The 26,808-nt window shown below is 43.3% G+C and overlaps 6 protein-coding genes across 11 annotated transcripts; 2 read left to right on the top strand and 4 right to left on the bottom strand.

Annotated features, from left to right (window-relative positions):
- Positions 1–1,175: 1,175 nt before the first annotated feature.
- On the top strand, positions 1,176–6,670 carry LOC108102947 (regulator of nonsense transcripts 1 homolog). Its single transcript, XM_017208223.2, has 4 exons — positions 1,176–1,499; positions 1,576–1,790; positions 1,852–5,181; positions 5,330–6,670. Exons 2-4 carry the CDS (start codon positions 1,623–1,625, stop codon positions 5,369–5,371), a joined length of 3,540 nt encoding a protein of 1,179 aa, XP_017063712.1. The 5' UTR covers positions 1,176–1,499; positions 1,576–1,622; the 3' UTR covers positions 5,372–6,670.
- Positions 6,671–6,963: 293 nt separating this feature from the next.
- On the bottom strand, positions 6,964–12,971 carry LOC108102946 (poly(A) RNA polymerase gld-2 homolog B). Of its 4 annotated transcripts, none has more exons than XM_041818145.1 (9): positions 12,651–12,971; positions 11,078–12,591; positions 9,327–11,008; positions 8,792–9,269; positions 8,494–8,707; positions 8,297–8,440; positions 7,763–8,072; positions 7,174–7,617; positions 6,964–7,125 (listed from the first exon to the last, which is right to left on the bottom strand). In XM_041818145.1, the coding sequence occupies exons 2-8, from the start codon at positions 12,083–12,085 to the stop codon at positions 7,203–7,205; spliced, it is 4,251 nt and encodes a 1,416-aa protein (XP_041674079.1). In that variant the 5' UTR covers positions 12,086–12,591; positions 12,651–12,971; the 3' UTR covers positions 6,964–7,125; positions 7,174–7,202. The 4 variants fall into 4 exon arrangements, with proteins under 4 accessions (XP_041674079.1, XP_017063709.1, XP_017063710.1 ...); XM_017208220.2 differs by having other exon boundaries at positions 6,964–7,114; XM_017208221.2 differs by having other exon boundaries at positions 11,078–12,496.
- Positions 12,972–13,050: 79 nt separating this feature from the next.
- LOC108102950 (NADH dehydrogenase (ubiquinone) complex I, assembly factor 6 homolog) lies at positions 13,051–14,624 on the bottom strand. The gene is made up of 4 exons (XM_017208228.1): positions 14,188–14,624; positions 14,004–14,118; positions 13,280–13,905; positions 13,051–13,184 (listed from the first exon to the last, which is right to left on the bottom strand). Exons 1-4 carry the CDS (start codon positions 14,367–14,369, stop codon positions 13,103–13,105), a joined length of 1,005 nt encoding a protein of 334 aa, XP_017063717.1. The 5' UTR covers positions 14,370–14,624; the 3' UTR covers positions 13,051–13,102.
- Positions 14,625–14,719: 95 nt separating this feature from the next.
- LOC108102951 (glycine-rich selenoprotein) lies at positions 14,720–15,564 on the bottom strand. The gene is made up of 3 exons (XM_017208229.1): positions 15,377–15,564; positions 15,235–15,319; positions 14,720–15,176 (listed from the first exon to the last, which is right to left on the bottom strand). Exons 1-3 carry the CDS (start codon positions 15,393–15,395, stop codon positions 14,939–14,941), a joined length of 342 nt encoding a protein of 113 aa, XP_017063718.1. The 5' UTR covers positions 15,396–15,564; the 3' UTR covers positions 14,720–14,938.
- Positions 15,565–15,697: 133 nt separating this feature from the next.
- LOC108102952 (glycine-rich selenoprotein) lies at positions 15,698–16,603 on the bottom strand. Its single transcript, XM_017208230.1, has 3 exons — positions 16,471–16,603; positions 16,316–16,400; positions 15,698–16,257 (listed from the first exon to the last, which is right to left on the bottom strand). Exons 1-3 carry the CDS (start codon positions 16,487–16,489, stop codon positions 16,032–16,034), a joined length of 330 nt encoding a protein of 109 aa, XP_017063719.1. The 5' UTR covers positions 16,490–16,603; the 3' UTR covers positions 15,698–16,031.
- A 259-nt stretch (positions 16,604–16,862) lies between these two features.
- On the top strand, positions 16,863–26,463 carry LOC108102949 (anoctamin-6). Of its 3 annotated transcripts, none has more exons than XM_017208225.2 (9): positions 16,863–17,087; positions 20,774–21,285; positions 22,486–23,058; positions 23,131–23,186; positions 23,260–23,830; positions 23,890–24,511; positions 24,577–24,782; positions 24,854–25,135; positions 25,202–26,463. In XM_017208225.2, the coding sequence occupies exons 2-9, from the start codon at positions 20,809–20,811 to the stop codon at positions 25,445–25,447; spliced, it is 3,033 nt and encodes a 1,010-aa protein (XP_017063714.1). In that variant the 5' UTR covers positions 16,863–17,087; positions 20,774–20,808; the 3' UTR covers positions 25,448–26,463. The 3 variants fall into 3 exon arrangements, with proteins under 3 accessions (XP_017063714.1, XP_017063715.1, XP_017063713.1); XM_017208226.2 differs by lacking the exon at positions 16,863–17,087 and adding an exon at positions 18,921–19,451 and having other exon boundaries at positions 20,774–21,198; XM_017208224.2 differs by lacking the exon at positions 16,863–17,087 and adding an exon at positions 18,921–19,451.
- Positions 26,464–26,808: the final 345 nt, after the last annotated feature.

Below are 26,808 nucleotides of genomic sequence, written 5' to 3'. Positions count from 1 at the left end.
AAATATCTGATATCTGGTGCATTTTCCTAAAACATATCAAATTTGTTTAATATATTTTCTAGGTGGACCTTCTAAAAGTTCAATTTATTTTCTACCGGCTCCAGTTTTATTATGCAAAATCAAGGCGAAGAAATGTTCCGGCATAGGGGGAAAAATACGGAGGGGATGCAAAATAACCGGAATGGTTACCCTGGTTATACCCAAGATTTATTTCTGGGTTATAAACTAAAAATTCTTTACTGGGCTACAGTATGCGTTTATCTGATTTTTTTATTGTTCGTCTTAGGAATATGTGCTTTAGTTATATATATATTTTTTTATTAAGTAAATTTCAGGTCAGTGATCAATTTAATATTATAATAGTAGATTAAACCCTGATAAAGTATGAAAAATCCTTAAAATAAATCTGCATTTTTGCCTTTCCCTACTTCATTTAAAGTTCAGTAAACGTGTTAATAATTTAAAACTTTAAGTATATAGTACAAATATTTTTCAAGTGCATATTTTTAACGCTGTTTGGGCATTTTTTCGGTAATTGGATTACAGGTTCCTATCACTGTTTTTGAACATATATACGGAAATTATAGTGAAGATCAAGTTTATTTTAAATCACTTATGAAACCCTATAATAAAATAATGTTAAGAAACTAGTGAGATATGTTGTGTGTATTATTTCTCTGTACACAATAATAAATTGGGGTTAAAATATAAAAAAAATCAGTTTGAAAATATATTTATATGCATTGATGAAAACATATAAATTTTGTTTTTAATTTTTGAATGCCTGATTTCAAACATTTATATATTCCCGCCAAGCACACCACTCGCTACTTATGATCTAATAATCGATAAATTAGGACCACTTGGATTTCGTGACATCGATTGGTAGTGTACTAAGAGTTTAAAATATTTTAAAAATGATTTTCTGGCACTGGTTTGTGACATATTGTTCCGTGTTTATTTACTGAAGAGTAATTTAATTTGTTTCCAATATTATTGAATGATTCGTTTGATTTAGTTATTTTAAGTTTGATTAGAACTCTTTGATTTATGATGTTGATTAATTATATCGGATGACCATAGATTGGTTATCGTTATCTGTTGTCCTTTGCTTTAAAGGCATACAAAATATGGTAGTACTTTTGGTAATCGGTTATTCATATAAGTGTGGTAAATAAGCCGATCCGCTAACTGGTAACACTGAGCAGGCCGGGCAAATTTGTTGAACAAGCGACAATTCTTTCCTTTTTTCTTTACTACGTGAGCCTCTCGAAAGTGCGACTCTTGAACAGAACGGATTCTGAACACACATCAGCATTGGTATCGAAAAATAACGACGAGCGGCGATCTTTTGAACACAGAAAGCGCGAAACGCACACGCGATACAATCATCATACCATAATCATCGCGGCCACGCTCTGCCTGGGAAATCCAAATCTAGGAATTCACCAAATCCGGTAACCGGACCAAGCGATTCGTGTACCCCGCGCGAACTGCAGGTTAGTGTAGTCACAATCGGGCAATAGCCACCAATATCCACAATATCGCTAACCAGATCCTATTGATCCATCATAGAACCACAGCAAAATTAACAACCTTGGGTGAGAAGAGGCACAGGCGCCATGAGCGTGGACACGTACGCGCCCAGCTCGGCGCTCTCGTTTCTGGACATGGATGATAACGAGCTCCTCCCTGGAGCAGATACGCAGCCAACGCAGTACGATTACCGCGACTTCACCATGCCATCCACCTCGCAGAGCCAAACGCAGAACGATCAGCTGGAGCTCCACGTGAGTTGCAATCAACTAGTTTCCAAAACGTGAATAACATCTCCCACCCGTTTTTCCACAGCCACGACGTTCTGGCGGGGATTCGCATCCTCGGCTGGCCAGCATCACCAATGATCTAGCCGATCTGCAGTTCGAGGAGGAGGACGATGAGGCCGGAGGCTCCTATGTAAAAGAGTTGCCGGCACACGCTTGCAAGTACTGTGGTATCCATGATCCAGCCACGGTTGTCATGTGCAACAATTGCCGAAAATGGTTCTGCAATGGACGCGGCAGCACCTCCGGTTCGCACATCATCAATCATCTGGTAAGGGCCAAGCATCGCGAAGTGACCTTGCACGGTGAAGGACCTTTGGGAGAGACCATACTGGAGTGCTACTCCTGTGGCGTTCGTAACGTCTTTGTGCTTGGCTTCATTCCGGCCAAGGCCGATTCCGTGGTCGTACTGCTATGTCGACAGCCTTGTGCCGCCCAGAATTCATTGAAGGATATGAACTGGGATCAAGAGCAGTGGAAACCGCTTATTGCTGATCGTTGCTTTTTGCCCTGGCTGGTAAAGCAGCCTAGCGAACAGGGCCAGCTGCGTGCGCGCCAAATCTCGGCCGCCCAGATCAACAAGCTGGAGGAGCTGTGGAAAGACAATATTGAGGCCACGTTTCAGGACCTGGAGAAGCCGGGCATTGATTCGGAACCGGCACAGGTGCTGCTGCGTTACGAGGATGGCTATCAGTACGAGAAGACCTTTGGGCCGCTGGTTCGCCTTGAGGCCGACTACGATAAGAAGCTAAAGGAGTCTGCTACACAGGAGAACATCGAAGTGCGTTGGGACGTGGGCCTTAACAAGAAGACTATCGCTTATTTCACGCTGGCCAAGACAGATTCCGACATGAAGCTGATGCATGGCGACGAGCTTCGCCTTCGCTACGTGGGCGAGATGTACAATCCGTGGAGCGAGATTGGGCACGTGATCAAAGTACCGGACAATTTCGGCGACGACGTGGGCCTCGAGCTAAAATCCTCATCCAATGCTCCGGTTAAGTGCACTAGCAACTTTACGGTGGACTTTATATGGAAGTGTATCTCTTTCGATCGCATGACTCGTGCCTTGCGCATTTTCGCTATGGACCGCAACTCGGTCTCGAACTACATCTATTCGCGCCTTTTGGGCCATGGCCGTCCGGATGCCAACGACGAGGTGCTATTCCGCGGACCTCAACCCAAGCTTTATAGTGCCCCGCATCTGCCCGATTTGAATCGCAGCCAGGTCTATGCCGTTAAGCACGCGCTCCAGCGCCCGCTCTCGTTGATTCAGGGACCGCCCGGAACTGGAAAAACCGTGACATCGGCCACTATAGTTTACCAGCTGGTGAAGCAGCACGGCGGCACTGTGCTGGTCTGTGCTCCCAGTAACACGGCTGTGGACCAGCTTACCGAAAAGATCCACCGCACAAACCTTAAAGTGGTGCGTGTATGCGCCAAGAGTCGCGAGGCCATCGATAGTCCGGTTAGCTTCCTGGCGCTGCACAACCAAATTCGTAACATGGAGACGAACTCCGAGTTAAAGAAGCTGCAGCAGCTAAAGGACGAGACAGGCGAGTTGAGCTCAGCGGACGAGAAGCGTTACCGCAGTCTGAAGCGCGGCACCGAGAACCAAATGTTGGAGGCGGCCGATGTTATTTGCTGCACTTGCGTGGGTGCTGGCGATGGCCGACTGTCGCGCATCAAGTTTACCTCGATCCTGATCGATGAGTCGATGCAGTCGACGGAACCGGAATGTATGGTGCCAGTGGTGCTGGGCGCCAAGCAGCTAATTCTCGTGGGTGACCACTGCCAGCTCGGACCGGTGGTCATGTGCAAGAAGGCGGCTCGTGCCGGTCTATCGCAAAGTCTTTTTGAACGCCTGGTGGTCCTGGGCATCCGTCCCTTCCGCCTGGAGGTGCAGTATCGCATGCATCCCGAGCTGTCCCAGTTCCCGTCCAACTTCTTCTACGAGGGCTCGCTGCAGAACGGTGTCTGCGCCGAAGATCGTCGCCTTAAATTGGATTTTCCCTGGCCACAACCAGAGAGACCAATGTTCTTCCTCGTAACGCAGGGACAGGAGGAAATTGCCGGTTCAGGTACCTCGTTCCTTAACCGCACAGAGGCCGCCAACGTAGAGAAGATCACAACAAGATTCCTCAAGGCGGGCATCAAACCGGAACAAATTGGAATCATCACTCCTTACGAAGGTCAGCGAGCGTACTTGGTGCAGTACATGCAATACCAAGGCAGCCTTCATTCGCGCCTTTACCAGGAGATTGAGATCGCCAGCGTGGACGCGTTCCAGGGACGTGAAAAGGATATTATCATCATGTCTTGTGTGCGGTCCAACGAACGTCAAGGCATCGGTTTCCTTAACGATCCGCGCCGTCTTAACGTGGCGCTTACTCGAGCCAAGTACGGCATTATCATTGTGGGCAATCCCAAAGTGCTTGCCAAGCAGCAGCTCTGGAACCATCTGCTCAACTTCTACAAGGACCGTAAGGTGCTCGTGGAGGGATCTCTTAATAACCTCAAGGAATCGCTCATTCACTTCCAAAAGCCTAAGAAGCTCGTCAACAGCATGAACATTGGCGCACACTTTATGTCCACCATGATTGCCGATGCCAAGGAGGTGATGGTTCCGGGTTCCATCTACGATCGTAGCGGTGGTTATGGTCAGAACCGCCCAATGCCGGGTCAGGCCATGAATGGTGGTCAGTACGGCGGTGGCGGTGGTGGCGGCGGTGCGGCTCCCTATGGGGGCTCTCCTCTTGGCTATGGTGCACCGAGCTCCAATTCGATGATGGGATTCAGCAGTGGTGCTGCCGGTGGCAACAACAACTTCGCAGGTACCGGTACAGGACCCAGCTGGGCAGCTGCCCATTTACACCACGACTCCATTGGCTACATATCCAACGATCACGGAGCAGCGGCTCTGGGCAACATGCCAGTACCCGTTGGCATGTTCATGAACATGAGCAATCTTCCGCCACGATTCTACAACCAACACCAGCAGGCGATCATGGCTGCCAAACAGAATCGGGCAATGCAGCAACAGCAGCCGGGTGGTTTCTCTCCAAATAACTCGGTTGTTTCACTAACTGGTGGAGTCTCCTTAACCGGCAATAAGAAGTCCCAGAAGCTGGGAAAATCACGTGTAGCCGGTGCCCAAACTGGTGGAGCTCCAGGTACAGGAGGACAGTCGGGCACAGGAAATGCTGCTACTCCATTTAGCCAGCAGCCGGCGACTTTATCGCTGCAGATGACGCAGCCCAGCGGATTTGCTCTTTCGCAGCAGCCGGAACTTTCGCAGGACTTTGGGCAAATATCACAGATGGATGGTTTGCTCTCCCAGGATGTTGCCTTTAACGTGGTAAGTGTGTCATTGATTTGTAAATGGAAATCTTAAGGGTAGTTTAGGTTTTACTAAAAAAGTTCTTATTTGTTTTTCATGTGCCATATATAAACACTTTTCTAATTTAAGTATCCACAGTGCTAATATATTTAAATGTATGTTGCAGTCGGGCGAACGTAGTTTGAATCAGTTCTCACAGCCTTATTGAGAATACGGCCGGAGGTGCACCAACTACAAACGATAACAAGCAACCCAAACGAAACAACAACAAACTCAACTTTGAAGTCATCATCAAGGAGTAGCATCAGTAGGCAGCAGGAATAAAGCAAAGAAGACTATCACGGGAACAATGACAGATGCGGGAAACAAAATGCGACAATGCGACCAAGGAACATGAGTACGAGCGGGACATTTAAGACGGCAAGACGAGAGACGGAGATGGCGAGATATGAGGATTGAGTTATAAAGAAGTGAGGAGGCGGAGTAGAGATGTCAAGTGATCGAGGAATCGAGAGCAAAACGATGTAGGCTGCCAGGATGCACTGCTGCAGCCGCTGCAACCAAGCAGATGTTCCCGAAAAACGCCGCGGGCCATGAAATCATGGCCAGGCGACTGGCTATTGGCCACGAGTGCGCTCCAAAGGAGTTAGCCCACGGATGAGCCGAATCTGCCAGCAAGGCGCCACACCAGTGTTGCCCTTGAAACGACGACGGACAACTTCTCGACACGTTTCCTTTTTTTGTTTTGCCAGCCAGGATTCGCAGACGGAGCCTTAAACGCAAAAAACGCAATTACTCCCGCCCAGGACACGTATTCACCAAGTGGCTTACCTTCTAACCTTCTTCTGGCCTCAAGTACAGCAGCCAATCTTCAGCTCCTGTTCTAACCTTTCCCCACTCCCACCCCAAAAAAGACGGTTTACTCACACCGATACATACAATACTATTTTTATGCCAACTGTTGTAAATTTCGTACATATTTTTTTTTTTTGACTTCTTTTTTTGATTTCTGTATGCATTTGTTATCCTAACAAACACACAAAAAAAACCAACAAAAAAACCAAACAAAAAAATCGAGACGATGCAAAATCAAATTAAAAAAAATATGGATAAACCATTTTTAATCGCACGGGAACGCTGGCGGATCCCCCAAAGCGGATGCAAGTTAACAGCGAAGATTGGAAATCTAATGATTGATGAGGAAGCATATTATGAATTCCAATCCAAATACACCCACACACACCCCACAATCACAAACAATAATTAACAAATCGAACTTAGAAAGAACCGGAGAGAAAGGTCAAATTCCGAAAAGGTTAATATTAATTAATATTAATACAGTTACAGATGCCTGTTAATTGTTTTTAAAACGATATGAAAATGGTATATTTTTTCTATATAATGTGAGTTAATTCTTCCCCACGCGACTCTTTGATTCAAGAAAATGAAACATATTTTTTTTTAAATTCTAAATAAAGAATTTAAGTTTTCCCTTGCGAAAAACAAATAAGGATGTTATGTATTTTTTAAAGGGTTAATTAAACGGAAAAATATATCAAATGAATGATATTTATATCCGAGGGATTTGCATGAATTGTGTTATTTATTTTACAGAACTTGGAATTTTACATTTTCGGGTGACATTTTTGATTTTCAAAAAGATACATACACGCCACAGGAGGGAGACGGACATCGCACACCTCCGTGGATGTTTACAATAATTAATGGATTCCGAATGAAACATATTCGAGTTTATAAAAGAATAAATAAATGAATATTATAACATTTAACAAGATAAGAATGCATTCAAGTATATTTGAAACTCTGCTCCAATCGTTTTTTTTTACGCTTATCCTTCCGAATTTCAACTTACAAGAATTCCTGTTCTGATTTAACATTTGTTGGACATATTATTTATCTTTTGGTTGCAACATTTTTTTTTATCCATTCTCTTGAAAGTACCTGAAAGGTGATGATTAAGATGTTTAAATAAATACAAATTCAATTTACCTGGGAAAAATCCATTTAATGTGTTCCAATTAAGCGACATGCGCTGCAGCCGTTGAGCCTGCCTCTGGTATCAATTTGCTGGACGCTGAAGCGGATCCACCTCCTCCATTTCGCTGCTGACTGGCAATCGGATAGTGTGGTGGCTGCTGTTGCTCGAACTGCTGCTGTTGGGGAAAGTTCTCTGGGACATGGTGGATGGGCCGGAAAACCGTGGCCAGGTCAAGGGTATGATCAAGGCGACGTGCTGAGATCAGAAAAACACCCTTAACACGCTCAAAAGTGGCATAATCATAGACAGATCGCGCAGTATTGGAGAGATCGAAAGGCTCCTCGATGTTGAGCTCCTTCCATTGGTAGACATCGTTCTTGGGGCTTTTGGCCATTCGACATGTGGACACTGGGAGGACACCACCAGTTCGTATAGAGATGGCAAAGTTTCGGAAACTGTTGCAGCATCGCACGCAATGAGAATTTGATAGAACGGAAATAACAGATTTAAACCAATATTGGTGGTTGGAATACCAATATATCGATTCATTTTTAGCTTACATTTATGGATACTAAAATAAAAGAAAGGAACAAGACTCACTCGAAACTGCTATAGTACTTGAAGAAACCCAGAAGATGCTCACCGAGCGTCTGGGTGTTAAGACCCTTGTAGGGCTCGATCGGTTCGATGAGGTCCAGGTCCAGACAGTCCAGTTGTCCCAGCTGGAACTTCTCCGGATACAGGTTATGCAGGCAGGGCAAGACGTGAGGCACACAGGCGTGCTGTAGATAATGTAGCACCATTAGCACCAGCGAGTAGCTGGAAATGGTCATTCGTTTGGCGTCATTAATGTCATGGTACTGGGCCCACAGCTTCACAATCACCACCAACGGTCGTGTCCGCCAATCCACTGAAATATATTTAATATAAATGATTAAAGATGTCACCTTACACCTTACCTTACCTTATAAACAGATTGCTATCTATCACCCAAGACATATAGGACAGGCACTTGGTCAAACGTACACAATATATCAGGACTTCAGGGACAATAACAAGAATTTATAAAGATGATAGTTTAGAAGACACTTTTACAAATATTTAAACTATTAAATTGTTGTTAAAATATCTTACATTGGGCGTAAAGTTGCAGCAAATATGTGTTTTTAATACCCACACAGTTGTTGAAATTTAAATCGACTTCGATTCCATTTGTTATATCCTTGAAGCGCAGAATCGGTACTCTCGCCTCAATCAGATTAAAGTCCTGGAAAACCTCTACAAAAGACATTAACTCTGTTGCGGAGCAGGTATTCCTTTCTAGTCCTTACCCGTGTCCTTCAACACTGAGTTAAACAATGTGAGAATGATCAGGGCCTCAGTTCGCTTCTCGTTGTGGAAGTGATGGTGATGATGGTAGTGATGCTGTTGAGGATGTACCCCCTGCTCGGGCAGCAAGCACATGTCTATGTCAGAGGAGTCCGTTCCGAAGCCCGTGATTGTTGATCCAACCAAGCAGATGCGATACCTCTCAAACATGGGTTGCTGTTTTGGTATATTAAAAATAATACAAATTGTTTATAAATGAAAATCTTCCCCTCAAAATAAACATCATTTACTTTCACTTACATTCATCCAAAGGAACAAGTACCGCCAGAGACGCATTTTGAGCTTGAACTTCTTGTGTGTCTGCTGGGCTCCCCGGAATCTCTTCCAGATTTCAGCCGATAGATTGTCATACTTGCACAGGCAGATGAGCTTTTCTGGCTGAACGGCGACCTCAATGTTTCTAGCCTGGGCCAAGTAACGATCCGGCGGTAGAAGCAGCTCGTACCAGGGAGGGGGGACTCCTCCTCCTCCGATTCCCATAGCACTTGACGTTGGGGTAGGCGAAGAGATGGCCGGATATGGTGGTGGCGGGGGTATATGGCGGTGTGGGACATATGAGTTCATCCCATGTCCATGGTGATGGTGGTTGGAAAGCAGTGGAGGATGCGGCTGGTGCAGCTGATGATGAACACCCATCTCAACCATATGCGGAGACAACTGGGCAGATCCCACAGCGCTAGGAGTGGGCGAAATTGAGAGGTGGCCTCCATGACTTAAGCTGAAAATAAGCATCTTTAACCGGATCAGATTGATTACAAATTTGTTCCACACATACCGACTCCTGTTGCTCGTGGCGCTCCAGTGGGATTCACTGCTTAGTGAGGATACAGAAAGGGCAGGCGAGACGGATCGCATTCCTACCGTATTCCCATCTTTGTTGTGAGGCGAGTTTCCGGCTCCATTTCCGCTCATGCTGCAGTTAGATCCATAAGGAGCCTGGTAGCAGGGCGAGTTTGAATGCTGCCACACAGGAGGTGGATGTGCCTGATGACCGTGTCCCGGATTGCCAAACCCATCGGCAAAGTGAAAGAATAATTGCGGCGGTGGTGGCGGTGGAGGATGTGAATTGGTGCTGGTCGGGATTAGATGCGAAGGCTTCTGCTGCTGCTGGGGCGGTACAATAAAGGGCCCTGCCTGATTATAGCTTGGACTGGTGGCCGACTTGTCACCACTGGCCGCCGCCGCCGTTATGGCCTCATCCAGCTGGGCGCAGCTTATCATTTTCGTGGGTGTGGTCGTGGTCACAGGGGATAGCAGCCCGTGGCCACCAATCATGGCCAGCGGTGGCGGTGGAAACATATTGCGAACATGGTTTGCTGTTGCCGGTAACATGGGACCGGATATTGGAGCTGATACGGGGTGAACTGCCGGAGGCATTGCTCTGTCCATCGAAGTTGGCGTGGTAATCGAAGCTGGGGTTATTGAAATGCTCGGCTTGTTAAGCACCGGGGGCTTGACCACTGGAGTTGATCCTGTTGCATTAGCGGCTCCAGCATCACTAGGGGAGTCAACGTCCACGTGGATGTAGGTGAGATTGTAGATGTTCTGATGTTCGGAACGGGTGGGCGTAGATCCGGGCTCGCCCGTCAGCGGATGGTAGTTGTGGTTATAGTATCCGTTCTTATTATTGCCACCCTGCATCCTGCGATGCATGGCGTTAAAATTGCTGCTGGCCAGGATCTCAATCGCCTTCTGTTGCTGATGTGGATGGTGATGCTGCTGCTGTTGCTGTCCGGAGGAGGATCTCTCGGGCAGATCGCCATTCTTCCCTAATGGACTGTAATGCATCTTCTTGTTAATACCACTATTATTGTTGGTGTTATCGCTGTGCTTCCGGCGGAAGTGCGAATTGCCCATCCCTTGCTGGTGCGAATGATGCTGCTGCTGCTGGTATTGCTGGTAGACATTCTGAGCATTACGGTACCGCTGCTGCTGCTGTTGATAGCTAGATCCCATCGACTGGTGACCATAATGCTGCCGAGTGTAGTTATGATTGTTGTTGCCGTTGCTGCTCACAGAATTGCTGCTGCTGTTGGTGTTACAATTGGTGTTGTTATTGGAGTTGTGGTTGTTGTTGCTGTTGGTGTGGCTGTTAGTGCTGCTGTTGGTGCTGCTGTTAGTGTTGCTGCCGCTGATCATATTCCTGCTGCTTTCCGTATTGTTGCTGTTGCTACCCGTATTGCTGTTGCTGCTACCCGTATTGCTGTTGCTACTACCCGTATTGCTGCTGCTCTGTTGGCTGGACTTTTCGGTAGTGTCAGGCAAAAGTTCCTTTTGCAGGAATGAGGCTATGGTCAACTGCTTGGGCTGTGAATAGTAATATTGATAGTAATTGTGCTGCTGATTCTGCTGGTAACCCGTGTTTCTCCTGTGCTCCAATGACAATGACTGCTGTTGCTGCTGCTGCTCCGATGCTGCTACAGCGGCCGCTGATACAACCGCTGCCACCGTTTCTTTCTGTAATTGGACATAATAAGTACTATAAATCTTCAATAAACATTGTAAGATTTTTGAAATGTTTCTTACATCTTTGAGCTGGCTGGCTGTTGTCTGCGAATAATTGGTCTTCCAGAAACTAAGAGGTTGTTGTCGGGATCGCTGGTGCTTGCCCGTTTGGTCCCGATCCTGATCCTGAGTCTTATCCATTGACGATTCACTACCACTTCCTGTGCTCGAATCTATTGTTGGGGGACTTATGTTGCTGGAACCTGTTGCTGATGCATTCGTTTCCTTCGAATCTGCTGCAGCTTCAGAGCTTCCCGATTCGGAACCTTTGCGATAATACGTATCTGTTGCATCTGCTGATATTGAGTTGCGTTTCTTAGTGCTAATCGTATTGTGGTTATTTCTGCAAGCAATACTGTTGTTATTATTGTTGCTGCTGGTGTTGTCGTAAAGCCACTTAGCTGGCTTAGCTGGAATTCTGTTAGTGCTGTTCATGTTGTTACTGCTGCTGTTGTTGTTGCTGCTGCTATTGTTATTGTTGCTGTCGGTGGATTTGGAATCAGACATTTGTGATTGAATGATATTTTGATTTTTCATCAACACATTGTTGTTGTTTAAAGATTGCTGCTCTTGTTGCTGCTGCTGTCGCTGGTAATACGACGATTGCTGCTGCTGCAAACTATTGTTGCTGTTACTATGGCCAAAGTATTTTTTACGGGCCCATGAGTGACTGTTGTTGCAGTAATGCAGATGCTGCTGCTGTTGTCCCTTGGCCTCGTTGTTGCTGTTGCTACTGTTGCTATTGCTACTAGAACTACTAGTGGCGCTACCGTTGTTGTTGTTGCTACTGTTGCTGTTGTGACAACTGTTCATCTGGCGCAGCAGATTGGCCGTCTTATTGTTGTACTTCCCGAACTTAAGATGGCATTGACCCGGCTTAGAACTCGGCGAACCCGAGGAGATTCGTGACCGGAACTCGAGTTGCTGCTGTTGCTGCTGCACGGGCGTGTTGCATGTTGCTGTTGCGCTGCTTTCGGCAACATCTGCGGGAAAGATCTTCATGTCACCGGATAATCGGGTGGTAAACATAGCCCACAGATCGAGATTGGATAAAGCTTTCGTGGCTCGAGTTTGGGTATAAAAAATTGCTCGGCACGTTTCGCTTAGTTTCTTAGGAACTAATTTTAAGTTAGGATAAAATAGGGTTTTTATTTTTTTTAGTTTCTTTTTAGAATTCGAAAACTTTTATTGGTTTTTTGTTTTTTTTTTTTAGTGTAATATTATACCTTTTGTATTTTTTTTGTTATGTTTTCTTGTTTATTTATTTTTGGTTCTTTTTTAGTTACTAACACTGTATTCACTTCAGCTTTTTTTAAATAATAAGTTTTGACTTTCACTATTTACGGCCAGTGTAGAGTACCGTAATTTCACACACACACGCCTATATATATTCGTATATTGCGGTCTCCTCTGTTATTTGATTTTCCCCTCTTTTTTTCGCTGTGTGTGAAAGGGCGGCCAAAAAGAACCGTTACGTGCGAGGAGAACCGAAATTGCAACGCAAAATAAAAAGGGATTAAGCCCTGGAACTGGGGCTAGTATGAAGACAAAGGTATTTAAGATCGAAAATTAATTAAAAGCCGGAAAAACTCACCAACCCGAAGGCGTTGCAATTTTCCCAAAACCGGAAACGGAAACGGGACGGAAGAAAACGGTGCTTATCTTGTTGAGCGATTCTCGCACTGCTCCGCTTTTAATAATATCCAACACACACTTTCCACATCAATTCTAACATTCATAAAAAACTAAAACTGCGTCTTAAACGCTCCGCGCTCAGCTAGCAACTACTGTACTATTCCGGTATTGCATTGTATCACTGCTCTCGATACCTTCTTTGAGATGGGTGATTGATCACCTGTCATCGATAGTAATCCTCTTAAAGTAATGATATTCCTGTAAGGTCTTAACCCTTTTTATCGAAGGTGTTTTCCATTTGTATAGCTTTAATAACTTTACAAGCCATTTTCCATTGATCCCAGATATATGAACAAGAGTAATTTTAAACAGTTTTAATTAACGTAGTCAACAACACTAAAATAACTGCTATCAGAACCGATTAAACAGAGACTTCCAAAAAAGACGAGCTGGCAGCAGGGAGTCACGTCCGAGACAGCTCTGATGAGTTAGCCTTTAGGATAGGAAGCAATATTCGTTGTTATGATTTAGAAATACAAGCTCAGACTAACGATTAAGTAAGCAGGGGCTATCACATAGAACACTTACAGGAAGTTCGCGCGTCGCAAGCGTTCCAGATACCCATCTGTGGCCACAGCAGTTAGAAAGATCTTGCGCACCTTATTTGACACCTTGTCATCGAGCTGCCTGGCAAGCTGCAGGTGGTTGTTAGCAGCACTGGCTACCTCGAATATGCACTCCTCGACGCCCTTGTCATCGCTTTTGGAACGGAGAATACGCTCCTGACTGACACCATGCCGGACAAGCACCTCGAGAGGAACACAAGCAGCCTGCTGACGTCCCGCCAGCGGAATAGCGCGCAACATAGTGGCTATTCCCTGGGCCTTGCCCAGATGGGATGCAGCGTGGTCCACCTGCAGGTCACGGACTCCACCGACCTCCAATAGCAACAGCAATAGCGAGGAGAAAGCCTGTTCGGCGTACTCTTCTAATTCTCTAATCGTCTCGAAACTCTGGTTTGGCGGACGTTCGCGTGCTGTGACCAAGCGGCGTAAATATACCTTGTTCAGCTTGCGACTGCCCACCGTGTGTTTCAGTTCACGCAGGACAGGCTGGTCCTCCACATATGAACGTTGGGATTCGTCCTCGAAGCATTTGTCTATAGAGTCGTGCCAGAATTTAAGGCGCAACTTAGCTATTTGCGGTTCCAGCTTCTGTATGCAGACATATTATATCACAAGTCGGAATATGGAAAAAGGCATTAGTGGTAAGTTTTCTCTCATCCTTTAATGGATTCGAATGCCCAACTCACATTGCCGCTGACCGATCTGGAGACCTCCACGTTGAATGCCCGCAGGGCGAAGGCAGCTCGTCGCAATTCCCGCGGGAGGAGCAGGGTGCACAGGTAGTTTTCGTGGTCGTATTTCCTAGTTGTCCGCATTAGAAGCGATTGACATTAAACTGGGAAACTTAACTACGCGATTTGTCCTACATACTCAACTAAGCTCATGCAGTGTTTGGCTCCATATCCATTATTGTCGGCCTCCACCGGTTTTTTCTCCTTAGCATCAGAACTGGACGTGGTCTGCTGGCGGACACCGGCATGTCTAATAATTTCTTGGCCGGATTTGTCGTTAAATAACAATCGGCAATTCCAATTTCCAACCAGGCGCCGCATTTGTTCTTCTTCTTTTCAACAGTCGACTGAACATATGTTCTGAGCAGCGTTGCCGGTATTGTTGTGTAATGCTCACATGTAGTCTTATACACTCTTATACAAGCATTTTAACACATTAGGGGTATTTATTTTTAAGAACCGAGTTTGTATATCAAAACGAATAAAAAATTACATTTAAATTAAAACCTAATCGAAATGCTTCGGTTTCGTATATAGACTCAGTTTCAAATTATTTATATATGAATATAAAGTATCTTATCAAAGATTATGTCCTCGACCCAGATTTGAGATAGTTTAACAACGTTAAATCTATTTAAGTATGCAGCAAAATGGAAATTACCATTTCATTATAAGTTGTGAAATTACCAAGTTTATTATTGTATATTTATAGTATTATAAATTTTTCTCATTATATCCAAAACCTTAAGACTAAAATCGACCTTTAATATAATAGAAACGAAAAAAATATAGTTTAATTGCTGCAACACTGTGGTGAGATAGGAGTTTTGGGGTAAAGCGTTTAATCATTCTGGCTTAGCAGCTTAGACCAAAACGTTTGAACTATTTGGCTAACCACAGCATCCACCGGCACTGCAGGATTGAGATGGCGGTGGAATGCGACCAATACGACGATTGGGTCTTAATCCACCTCCACCGTAGCCACCGCCACCTCCTCCACCGCCGCCACCACCGCCTCCTCCGCCACCACCGCCTCCGCCCCAGCTACTACTTCCCCAACCATTTCCGCGACGGGAGTTATCACCGTTGTTATCGTTGCCAGTGAAGGGCGACAGGAACGAGGCAAATCTACGGATTTTATACTGATTAATTTATCCTCAATCTAACAGATCAGTAGTCCACTTACAGTTGTTTAATGGCAAACCAAATACCCACGAATAAGGCCAAGACACGATTTAGGTCCCAAGGACGTTTCTCCCACAAGCGGCCGTCTGCAAAACAATGTTTAAAGCACACTGATGGTCACTTCCTTATCCACTGTCGCTTACTTTGATCAACGTACGCCATCTTGCAGCTAAATCAGAATGCAAGATGTGGTTGTTTTCCGAAACTGATATTTAATTTGTGAAATTGTGTACAAAACAAAACTTGACGTGGTTTTTAGAGATGGACTGAAGCAGCTGATGTTACTGCGAGCGAATACAATATATCGACTGACCTACTCTGACATCATCCGATAATTCAAATAGAAATCACTTTTCAATTTAAAATTTTCATTAGTCATGATTTTTCCGCCAAAATGACAGAAACTTGAGTTAAGTTTGCTCCTAATTTTAATTCTTTGTAAGGCAATAATTGTAAACAGCAAGTTTGCACAAAATTCTTGGGTTTTATTTATATATTTAAGGCTACATTGTACTTTGAATTGGTTAATTCAGAAAAACCCGCAGACCGAAAACAAAAACCTGTAACTATATTGGAACCGACGACGGCCACGTAAGCAGCGACCCGGAAATCAGCGTTTAATCAGTTCAGCAGCACTCCGCTTGAGACCAAGTTTAGGAGGGCTGCTTCATAAGCGCCATGAAGGCGAGATAAAACGTAATTTCTAGATCGTATATATTGCTGCTTTGCGTAATCAGTCTCTTGTCGGCGCGACATCCTCCCAAATACATGTTTTGGGACCAGATGTCGCTATTAGCCTCATCCGCCCGCTGCAGGCATATTGCAGCTCATTGACGGCTGAATACGCCCAATTCGACGGTTTGGCCTTAAGCCACCTCCTCGTGGTCCTGATCCTCCGCCACCACCACCACCTCCTCCTCCTCCTCCCCATCCTCCACCTCCACCACCGCCTCCCCAACCATTTCCACGACGAGAGTTGGCCTGGTTATTGGCGCCTGTGAAGGGAGCGAGAAATGTCAGAAATCTGCAGGAAAAACGTTCTTTATAACCATTTCTTCAAGTTGACAAGGTGATAAACTCACAGCTGTTTTATGGCAAACCATATTCCCACAAATAGCTCCACTATCCGTCTCCAATCCCAAGGACGCTTCTCCCACACTCGCCCATCTGCCAAACAAACGAATTACAAAACAGATTTCTACAGTTTTTGGTTGTTTCAAGAACCATTTCTACTCACTATGGTCGATGTACACCATAACGGCACCCTACCATCCAGGATGTTCCAGCCACTCTCAATTTATTGCACAAATTTAACGGCGTATCTTACAGATGTTTTACTTTCATATCAAAATATTATTTTAGACTAGAGATGGGTAAAACTGTCAAGTCACAAGTATCGACAAATCACCGGTCACTGTTTAGAAATTTCAAACGGGAATATACCTAAGTAATCGACCATATATTTATTGCTATTTGTTCGAAAATAACAAGCCATGAAGGATTTAGGCATTATGCAAGAAAATTTTATGTTTGGTTTTGACATATTAATTTTTTATCGGCTTAATCTCGACTGGTAAAAGAATCTAGAAGTCTGCCCATCGTGCCGCTTGGCAATATCGATTGCGGCGATAGTTATCGCTTAGTTCGTCCGGACATCTGAACGTTTGTGGCCGTAAAGTAAATTAATGAAAGCAAGGGTCGCTGGCGGTTTCTTCAACAATTATAACTGTTTGTTTATTGGATGTGTGAAACGATTCAGGAGTGACAAGATTGGGACAACATAAGTGGACAGTGGACATGGCCTTGGCCGTCAACTACGGTGAACACTAGTTAAACTCAACGACAACAAACCAGGTGAGGAGGGAAGCCAAAAGTAATGGATGGGAATTATCACGTTGGCCAGCTATACTAACGCCTTGTTCCTAACCAATATCTCGATATTCCATAGCTATACTATTCTATATTCCACCGAGAGACCTTCCGTTTATTTTCGGCCACTGCAGTTTGCTAAAAATAGAAATGTCCACATAGACAGAGCTGAAGGTGTAGTGCATCATCATCAGCAATTCAATATCATCATCATCATTGGCATCCGGATTGGGAATTGAGAATTTCGGGAATTAAGCTTTCTCCGGCGTATTTTCACCATTTCCAAACGATTCGCGTGTCTTGGACTAGTTCCTCCCACTTTTTTAATGGGTTCCATATACATATGCCAAACAGGTTTCGTTCTTATAGATACGAATGCGAGAATTCTTTTCGCACTTTGATTTGTCAACAATCTGTGGAGCAGCTTGACCTTTACCTTTGCCGCCGACGCGTTAACCCGTGTTCTCCCTCTTTAATTATTCGTTTGCACCCAGGGATTCCTGATATTTCGTCAAGGTTAATGATTCTGGCTAGTGTCTATTGTATTTTGGCATTTTGTATACAACACTTTCCGAAGGAAATTTGTATAAATGGGTTAACATAATACGGCAGAGTGCTACTTAAAGAACTTTTATATCTTTATAATTATGTACAGTGAAATATTATTCACAGATTGTCTCATTTAAAAATTTGTTCTGTTCACTAATCATATAGACAAGAATATATCTTTCAATAACCATTGTCTTAAAAATCTTTAAACCAGATTTTAGCATACAAAATGTATTCCATATATGGGGTATTTCCAAAAGGGTCACGTTAGTTGACACCAATCATAAATCATGCTGGTGTTTTTTATAGGCTGTCAATGGCTTTTTTTCTTTAAATGGATTTTAAAACCATGTTCTTCAAATCAAAGATTTAGTGTTCAAAATCCAGAAAAACTCAACTATCTGTTCAAAACAGAATTTTAAAAATTTTCCATCCGAAAGGTTGAAGTATAGCATCCCTCACCCAATATTTTGAGAATGCCAATCCACAAAAATTCATTAAAATAAGCACCACCCATTAAACTGGCACTATTATTTTATTTCGCTCGCCGTAAATTGAAGAAATTCAGGAAAAAATATACGATCGCAGTGCATTAAAAGTTGTGTATATTAAGTATACAGACGGGGAATAATAGAATTACACATACGATCCCGAATCTAAACCGCAATCGACTATTTCGATTTATTTTTTTAAGATGAGTTTGTTCTCTCGCAAAACATTTGACCCGACTGGATGCTTTTTTTTCAGTATTAATGTTCTTATAGTTACAGTGGCAATAGAGTAATAAAAATTGAATTTCAAGTAATATAAAAAAGTTAAATGCTCAGCGATATTGCTTATCTAATGAACATTTGACATTTTATTTGAAAAATAATAAACATAGTCTGTTTATACTTTCCCAGAACCCAGTTTAAGAGTTAATTGAGATTAACTTTTAAGCTTCAGTAAAATACATTTTTCTGATCTCAAAATTCTAAATTAATTGACAACTTCCTTGTATATCTCATTAAATAATGTACCATTTAAAAGCCATATCATGAAATGTTTGCATGAAAATGGTTAAAAAATAGTTTCAAATGAAACTTTTTTGAAAACATTTCGCTTGGGTTTTGTAAAATCTAGAGAACTATCTTTAGCAGATATATTATTTTCCTCGATCTCTGGGCACTGTGCGACGTTACGTCTAAACTGCACGCCTATTTGGGCAATCAGTTTATTGTGGCTGTCGGTGAATTCTGAGGTTGGTTAGCTGACTGGCAAGCCCGAACCGAATTTGTGTATTTCTGCCTCTATTATTTATTTCGTACTCTGTTTTCAGTAATCGCCAAACAACGCGAGCGTACGCACATTTCTTCTCTCTGGCTGTGCATTTATTTTTCCCTCTGACATCATTCGCGGGTGAATCTCTGTGTGTGCTTGGGTTTTAGTTTCAATTGTTTCCTTTTTTTTTTTTTTTGATATATAAAATATATATACATTTTTTTTTGGAGTCACGAGCTTATTTCCTGCACAAATATCGCTCTTTTTTCACTGCCGGCAGTTTGAAAATCGTAATGCGTGGAAGTCGGTGCCGTTGCGCAGCCGCTGAGAAAGTGACGAAAAATCCGAAAGTTAAGAAGGATCCACTGTCGCCAGGACACGATACGAGGGATCAGAAGGATCAGCTGGATTTCTGAGAGGGATCACAGCGATCGATCATCGACTTCCAAAACCAAAAACAAAAAAATCAAAAAGAATAAAACTGCCGCCAAGACATTCACCTTGCTCTTCCTCTGCTACCACCAATCATGTATTCGGCGGGTAAATACTTAAACGAGTAAACAACAAATCCAACATCGCACCCGTTCGTTGTCATGCAAATTTGTTTGTTCAGTCTTATTATGTACACACATACTATACTATATACTATAAACCATATATATAATCGAATTGATCGGCCAACTTGTTTCATTTCCAGTATAAGTTCTATATATCGTTACGATCTTTGGACTTTTAGCATTGTTTAGATTCGATTCGAGCTTCATTTGGTATTGTTTAACCGTTTTTAGTTTAGTTTTCCAAACAAAAAAGAAGATGGGGTTTCCTGCGCCGGAAACTGATCATCATCACCAGTAGTCGCACTTGCCACCCCATCCATCCATCCATCCATCCATCCATCCATTTATTCATTCATCGAAACTCTCACACGCATTTTTCCATGGGTTATAAACGCACTTATGGGGCACTTATGTAATTGACCGCATTTAAATGAGTCAGGCGAACTGGTATCAGCGACAGCTGGCCTCTGATAAGTTGGCTTCCAAATTGGCCCAGCCTAGTGGGCCATCAAATTCCATCATCCCCATTATCATGGCCACAGACTCACTATCGGGATTTCCAGGGCTTATCAATAATTAATAATGAAAGGTTTGCTATTTCTAGACCAGTTCCGCCATTAATCTCAATTAATAACAATGGAAAATCATTTATAATGATCCATAGTTATTGTTTCTAACGTTAGAATAATTTGTAGAACGTACTTTTTTCACTTTTGTAACCATTACTAATTAGTAAATAACTAAAAATAAGTAACATTGCACAGTCCAAGTCATTGAAACTTATCGCTTAAAATATTTATTGCGTCCAGTTTTGTTCAGTCAGGAAAGGTCGAGGTAGTTCCTATATCTATGGGTACAACGATCAAAATATTCATGGGCGTTGGTGTTATGTCATGCCAGCTAATTGAATATTTGTTAATAAGGGGATTAGGTCAAGTAATTTAAAACTGGAGTGTTTTTTGGGACGTTCAAGGTTATTTTTAGGAAAACAACTTGATATGCAAGCTCTTGTTTATATATAGAAGAGGAGAATCACTTTCATTCATCAGAATTTATATATTAGTAAACTCTGATATGCTTTCATTATTAATTGTGGTTTCTATAATTTCTCACGTTATAAACACTTTTATTCCATAAATAAGCTTAAATTTGAAATAAAATCATGCACTTTTCATTGCAATTGGAGTGTGGAAATGTAACAACTAATTCATCACCACCACCGCCTCACCTCTCTCACCAATCAACTCATCTGACCTCATCTCAACTACTACAAGAACTTCAGACTAATCTCAACCTTCGTTGCAGTCCGCACCCACGACTACGACTATCCCGAATCGGAAATGGACGAACGGGAGAGCCTGTATTTCGACACCATATCGCTGGCCGAGTCGGAAGCGGCGGCTGCTGCCGCGGCCCATCGCAAATCAATCTCGCAGTCGAGGAACACCATCTACCATTCGGCTGTCGATCTTGCCGGAGATGAGGGCAGAAGCAGCATGCGTTTGGGTGGCAGCGGATCAGCAGCCGAACATTCAGCGCTAGCCTGGCAACCCGGCTATCGGCAATCGACAGCGCTGGAGCACTTGAACGGTGGTGGCGGTAGCGGTAATGGTGATCAAACGGACGCCGCAATCGCTGCCCAAATAACTGCCCTACAAAATGGACGAAACCACCTGCCCACGGGGATCGGTGTGACCGGAGATGGAGGACAAGGAGGTGGTGACGATGAGGTCTCTAGACGTCTGTTAAGAACTAGTAGCAACATTTCTAATAAAGATAAGAAATTGCCAATAACATACTCCCAGTGGAAATCAAGGGTAAACAACAACGACAGTAACATACGATCAAATTCAAATTTCAAAACCAATTACGTTCCACAACGATTAAGCACATATCAAAAATGAAAACCAATCAAAAAAGAAAAGCCTTTGCTTTTGCACTGCTGCCGATGTCTTTATCCCTCGCACACACATCGATCTCACTGTCATGTTTGCCTTGCGGTTGCTATTGCTCCATCTCAACCCATTTGCCACATCCATTTTCATCCCATTGCCAGGAGCTATCATCTAAGCTTTCACATAAGAATTATTTTAATCGCTGGTGCAGTGGTCGCTGCTAGAACGAATCCTTCCCGTATATGCATTCTAAGAATTTTAAATTTTTAAATTTTCAAAACGTATTTTAACGGAACCAATTTTGCTGTCCATTCATGAAAATATTTACTTAAAAAATCAAAGTAAAGAGTTTGAAAAACGATCTTTTGGAATAATGTAAATGTATATATAATCAGATACTCCAATAACATAAGAAAAATATAATTGCAATTTTCTAATATAATTGCAATTTTTAAGAGGATCCTATTTATCGAGCGACCACCGCACACATTCTTCGCGTACATATACTGTTGCTGTAATGATATAGTATTCTGCACTTGATAAAGTTCTTGCCGCCTTCTTTCACGCTCTCCTTTGTTTGTTTATATTTCTCTATTTCCTATAGTTTGCTTGCGGGAATGGGTATGAACACTTATTGAGAATTTTTTGTATATTGTAATTTAATATGTAAGTTAGAAACTCTCTGGAGCAGCTAAAGCTGATTCAAGCAAAAAGCTGAGCATAATCAGTACTCGTCCCTACTGATCGCAACGAAATCACATTATTTGCCTCTTGTATCTCGGCCAAAACGGTTGCGTAGTTTGTTGTCGCTCGTCGCTATTTTGTCGGTGTTGGGATTCCGCCGGTTGTTATTATGCTAAAGTGGTGTCTCCTTAACTGCATGGGCTCCGGAGATGAGCGGGAGGAGTCTTCCACGGTGATAGGGTGGCCAAGAGGGAAAGGGGAAGTGTTTAGGCACACGCACCCACACGCTTTGTTTCCGTCTAGATGATAAGCAGATGTATTTTTAAGATCTCTCTCGAGTGACTCACTCCTATGACTGATTTCTAATGCTCTTTATCTCTCTATCATTCTCTTCCCATCTCTGGATCTTTGGATCACAAAATAATCCAAAATATACAGACGTACAGACGTTTCGATGATGGCAAACGCAGCGTGGACTTTGTATTGGCATACAATGGAGAGGATCAATCGGAGGAGCATCGGCGCAAGTGCGAGATCTTCGAGGCGAACCTGCAGCGGGAGGGCTTGCAGCTGGAGCACAACAAAGTGCAGCGAGTGCATTTTATCAAGATTCATGCACCGGCGGATGTCCTGTATCGTTATGCGGAAATACTCAAGATCAAGGTTCCGCTGAAGCCAATTCCCGGTCAGGATCAAATATTCGCCGAGTCGGCGCATCAATTTAAATCCTGCTTCAGCCGCATGTGTCGCAGTCTCTTTAGCTCCGTGCAATTGAATACGGCTCTGTTTCCGGAACGTGAACCTCGCATCCATCTTGAGTTCTCCCGCAACTATCTGGAGCTGTACGACACGGAGCATCCAAACTTCCTTGACGCCAGCACCCGCTATTCCATCATCAACTTTATTCTGCAGCGACAGCATTTCATCGAAGGCGAGGAGACGGCTGACAATCTGGGCATCGAGAAGCTCGTCCAAGATGGCGTTTATACCTGCGCCTATACCCTGCACGATGTAGGTTTATACAGACATATATATCCTACTATCGGATGTCTTATTTATAAAACCACAAACTTTTAATTGCAGAAGGACGATCGCGATCGTCTGCTCAAGGAGTGGGCCAACATATCCAAGTGGAAAAAGTAAGAAAAATCCTCTTTATATATCCATTAATATCAGAAAATTAATGAAAATGGTTAATCCATAATATTTCAGCCTGCAACCACTGGACCAAATTAAAGACTACTTTGGAGCAAAGGTGGCACTATACTTCGCTTGGCTGGGATTCTACACGCAAATGCTGATACCCATTAGTGTTTTCGGAGTGTTATGTTTCCTGTACGGGTTCATCACGTGGAGCAGCGATCCGATTAGCCGGGACATTTGTAACGATAATGGGACAATAATGTGTCCACAGTGCGACCGCAGCTGTGACTTTTGGCGACTAAACGAGACATGTACCTCTTCCAAGTTCAACTATCTGATAGACAACAATATGACGGTGGTGTTTGCCCTATCGATGGCCATTTGGGCTGTGGTATATCTGGAGTTTTGGAAGCGCTACTCGGCTGGTCTGGTGCATCGCTGGGGACTGACAGGTTTTACCCACCATGTGGAGCATCCGCGTCCGCAATACTTGGCCAAAATATCGCATTCGAGAAGGCTGGCCGGAAAAGCTTATGAACAGGATCAGACTGGCAAACGGAACGTTTTGGATCCGGATGTGCCCTTTTGGAGTATCAAGTTCCTGCCAAACTTCACTAGTTATAGCATCATGATATTGTTTGTCAGTACTTTAAATCTCTATCGAGTTTCAAATACTCATTTATTGATTTTGTTTTATAGATTTGCATATCAGTCATTGCCATAGCCGGAATAATCATCTATAGAATGGCACAGCGAGCTTCACATAGCATTCTGGGCAGTGAGAATTCGATGACCTTTAAGGTTATGATCCTTCCGATGACGGCGGGTATCATTGACCTCATTGTAATCTCGCTGCTGGACATGGTATACTCTAACTTGGCAGTGAAGCTAACCAACTACGAGTACTGTCGCACTCAGACGGAGTACGACGAGAGCCTGACTATCAAAAACTATGTGTTCCAGTTTGTCAATTACTACTCATCACTTTTTTACATCGCCTTCCTCAAGGGCAAGTTTGTCGGCTACCCGGCCAAGTATAATCGGGTACTGGGCTTTCGCCAGGAGGAATGCAATCCTGGCGGCTGCCTTATGGAGCTCTGTATGCAGTTGGTGATTATCATGGCTGGCAAGCAGGCGATCAACGCCATTGTGGAGATGCTAATCCCGTATCTAATGCGCACCTTTAAAGAGCTTAGCTACCGCCATGGTTGGTACAAGAGTCACCAGGATCAGCGTCTCGTGCCCTATAACCAATTCACCGAGGACTATAATCTACTGCCCGCCGAGAACAATTCGCTTTACGTTGAATACCTTGAAATGGGTAAGCCATAAAGATTCAATCTTTTAGGATTGTCTTTATATATTAATTAACATTCTTCTTCCTAGTTGTGCAATTTGGCTTCATCACCCTGTTTAGTTTGGCCTTCCCCTTGGCGCCGCTTTTAGCCCTGCTAAACAATGTGATAGAGGTGCGGCTGGACGCCATCAAGATGCTGCGCTTCCTGCGACGGCCAGTTGGAATGCGAGCTCGCGATATTGGAGTTTGGCATAACATCATGACCGTCGTCACCCGGATAGCCGTGGCCTCGAGTGTGAGTTAATTAGGAATTCATGTCCCTACGTTATGATGTATTCTAATCCCACATTTTGATTTGCTTTGCAGGCAATGATCATCGCATTTAGCACGAACCTTATACCGAAAATCGTGTACGCCGCCTCTATGAATGATCCCGAGCTTAACAACTATCTGAACTTCACGCTGGCTGTGTTCAACACCAAGGATTTCCAAGTACAGCCGTTGCTGGGTGGCAGTCAACATGTAAACGAGACCGTGTGTCGCTACACCGAATTCCGAAACTCGCCAACGGATCCGCACCCCTATAAACGTCCCATGATATATTGGAAGATACTGACGGGTCGGCTGGCCTTCATCGTCATTTACCAGGTGAAAAGAGCCAATAAATACTAGATTTGAGCTTTGAATTAACCTTCTTTACATTCACCCATCCAGACCTTTATCACCATGCTACAGGGTATCCTGCGTTGGGCCGTACCGGATGTTTCGGGACGCCTGTTGAAGCGCATCACACGGGAAAACTTCTTGTTGCGGGAGCACATCATCGACTACGAGAAACAGCACGCCATGAAGATGGCACAAACGGAACTGGGTAACCAAAAAACTTCGGAAAGCGAACCGCGTCAGCCTCAAAACGAGACTGTAATCCTTAAACGCGATGAAGCCACCTCCTTTGTTTAAGGAACGGCAAATGGGAGCTGCATGTACATCAGATCATTCCTTGGTTTCTCGAGCATAACACGTAGTTAGCAGAACTTTTGTATATACAGACAGGCGAATATGTTGGGATCCATCTAATGTTATCGCATGGAAGTTGTGCTTCGTACTTAAGATGATTTTTGTACTGTGTTTGCATTGAAAATGCTCAACGAATACGGGGGCATCGGAGCTCCAAGTCAAGCAATTGCATTTTTATATACACACACGAATAGGGTTTTATATATATTGTTAATTGATTTTCCAAACGGATCGTATTGGGTATGAATTCATGCAACTCCCGGCAGAAGAGCCTAGAGAATTGAATCATCATCCCGTAAGATCATTGTGTGGCCAAGACGCTTTAGCAGCACACAAAATCGAAAACAGAATATACAGTTATAGAGATATGTATTTGAATATTTTTACATTATATACACACGTCCAAAGTGCATTAACAAGGAGTATTTATAATTTAAAAATAAAATTGAAAAAAGAATGGAACCTTTGGTAGCTATTTCTACATACCTATAGGGATGATGGATCGATCATGAAGAAATCGATAAGAATAAGAAACGAATTATATATATACCACAAGATGTGTGCAAGTTATAATATGCTAACATTAAACACTAAGAAACAATCCAATGTACCTTACAATGTTACCCACAAACTCAGACATATACATATATGGTATGGTTCATCCTCTCCCTCTAATCCATTGTTTTTATTGTTGATTATTGCCAAGCGAGAGCATTGCACATTTCGCAATATTTTGTAGAACTCTAAATGCTACCAGTACGTACACCTATAGTGAATTGTTGTTTTGATAAACATATTTATACGATAATAATAACAATAACAACTACGATTACGATAGATATTAAGCCAGAAACGAATTGTTTTGTGTGCTGGTCTGCATGTGAATCCAAACAAAAAAAAAAAGAAGTAACAAATAAAAAAATGGGTTTAACTCCATTAATGTTAACAGTGAGATATAAGTGAAAATATCTAGTGTTTATCTATTGATCCTATTTTGTTTATCTTAAGACTATTTTTGTTTTATGGAAAGTAAACCGGATGGACTGGATAAGATGGCATAAGCTGCACTCAATTGAAATGCGATGAAAGCAAATCAATTGGAACGCTACCCGGCGACTTGACTGGACAACATTCAATTGACAGAGACACCACTTACTACCCCATATCACCTCGGTCCCGGAAAACAAGCCATGGATTACGAACGATTGAGGTGGAACTACACTTGCAAAATATCTTTATAGGAAGCTCTTTCTATAATTTCTAATTTAAACTTATGGCTTAATTTTAAATCAATTCCTGAACCT

Source organism: Drosophila eugracilis, unplaced genomic scaffold (genome assembly GCF_018153835.1).
Source record: "Drosophila eugracilis isolate 14026-0451.02 unplaced genomic scaffold, ASM1815383v1 contig_2153, whole genome shotgun sequence".
Lineage (NCBI taxonomy): Eukaryota > Metazoa > Arthropoda > Insecta > Diptera > Drosophilidae > Drosophila > Drosophila eugracilis.
Note: the sequence above shows the minus strand (reverse complement) of the source record. Positions and strands in the feature narration are given on the sequence as shown.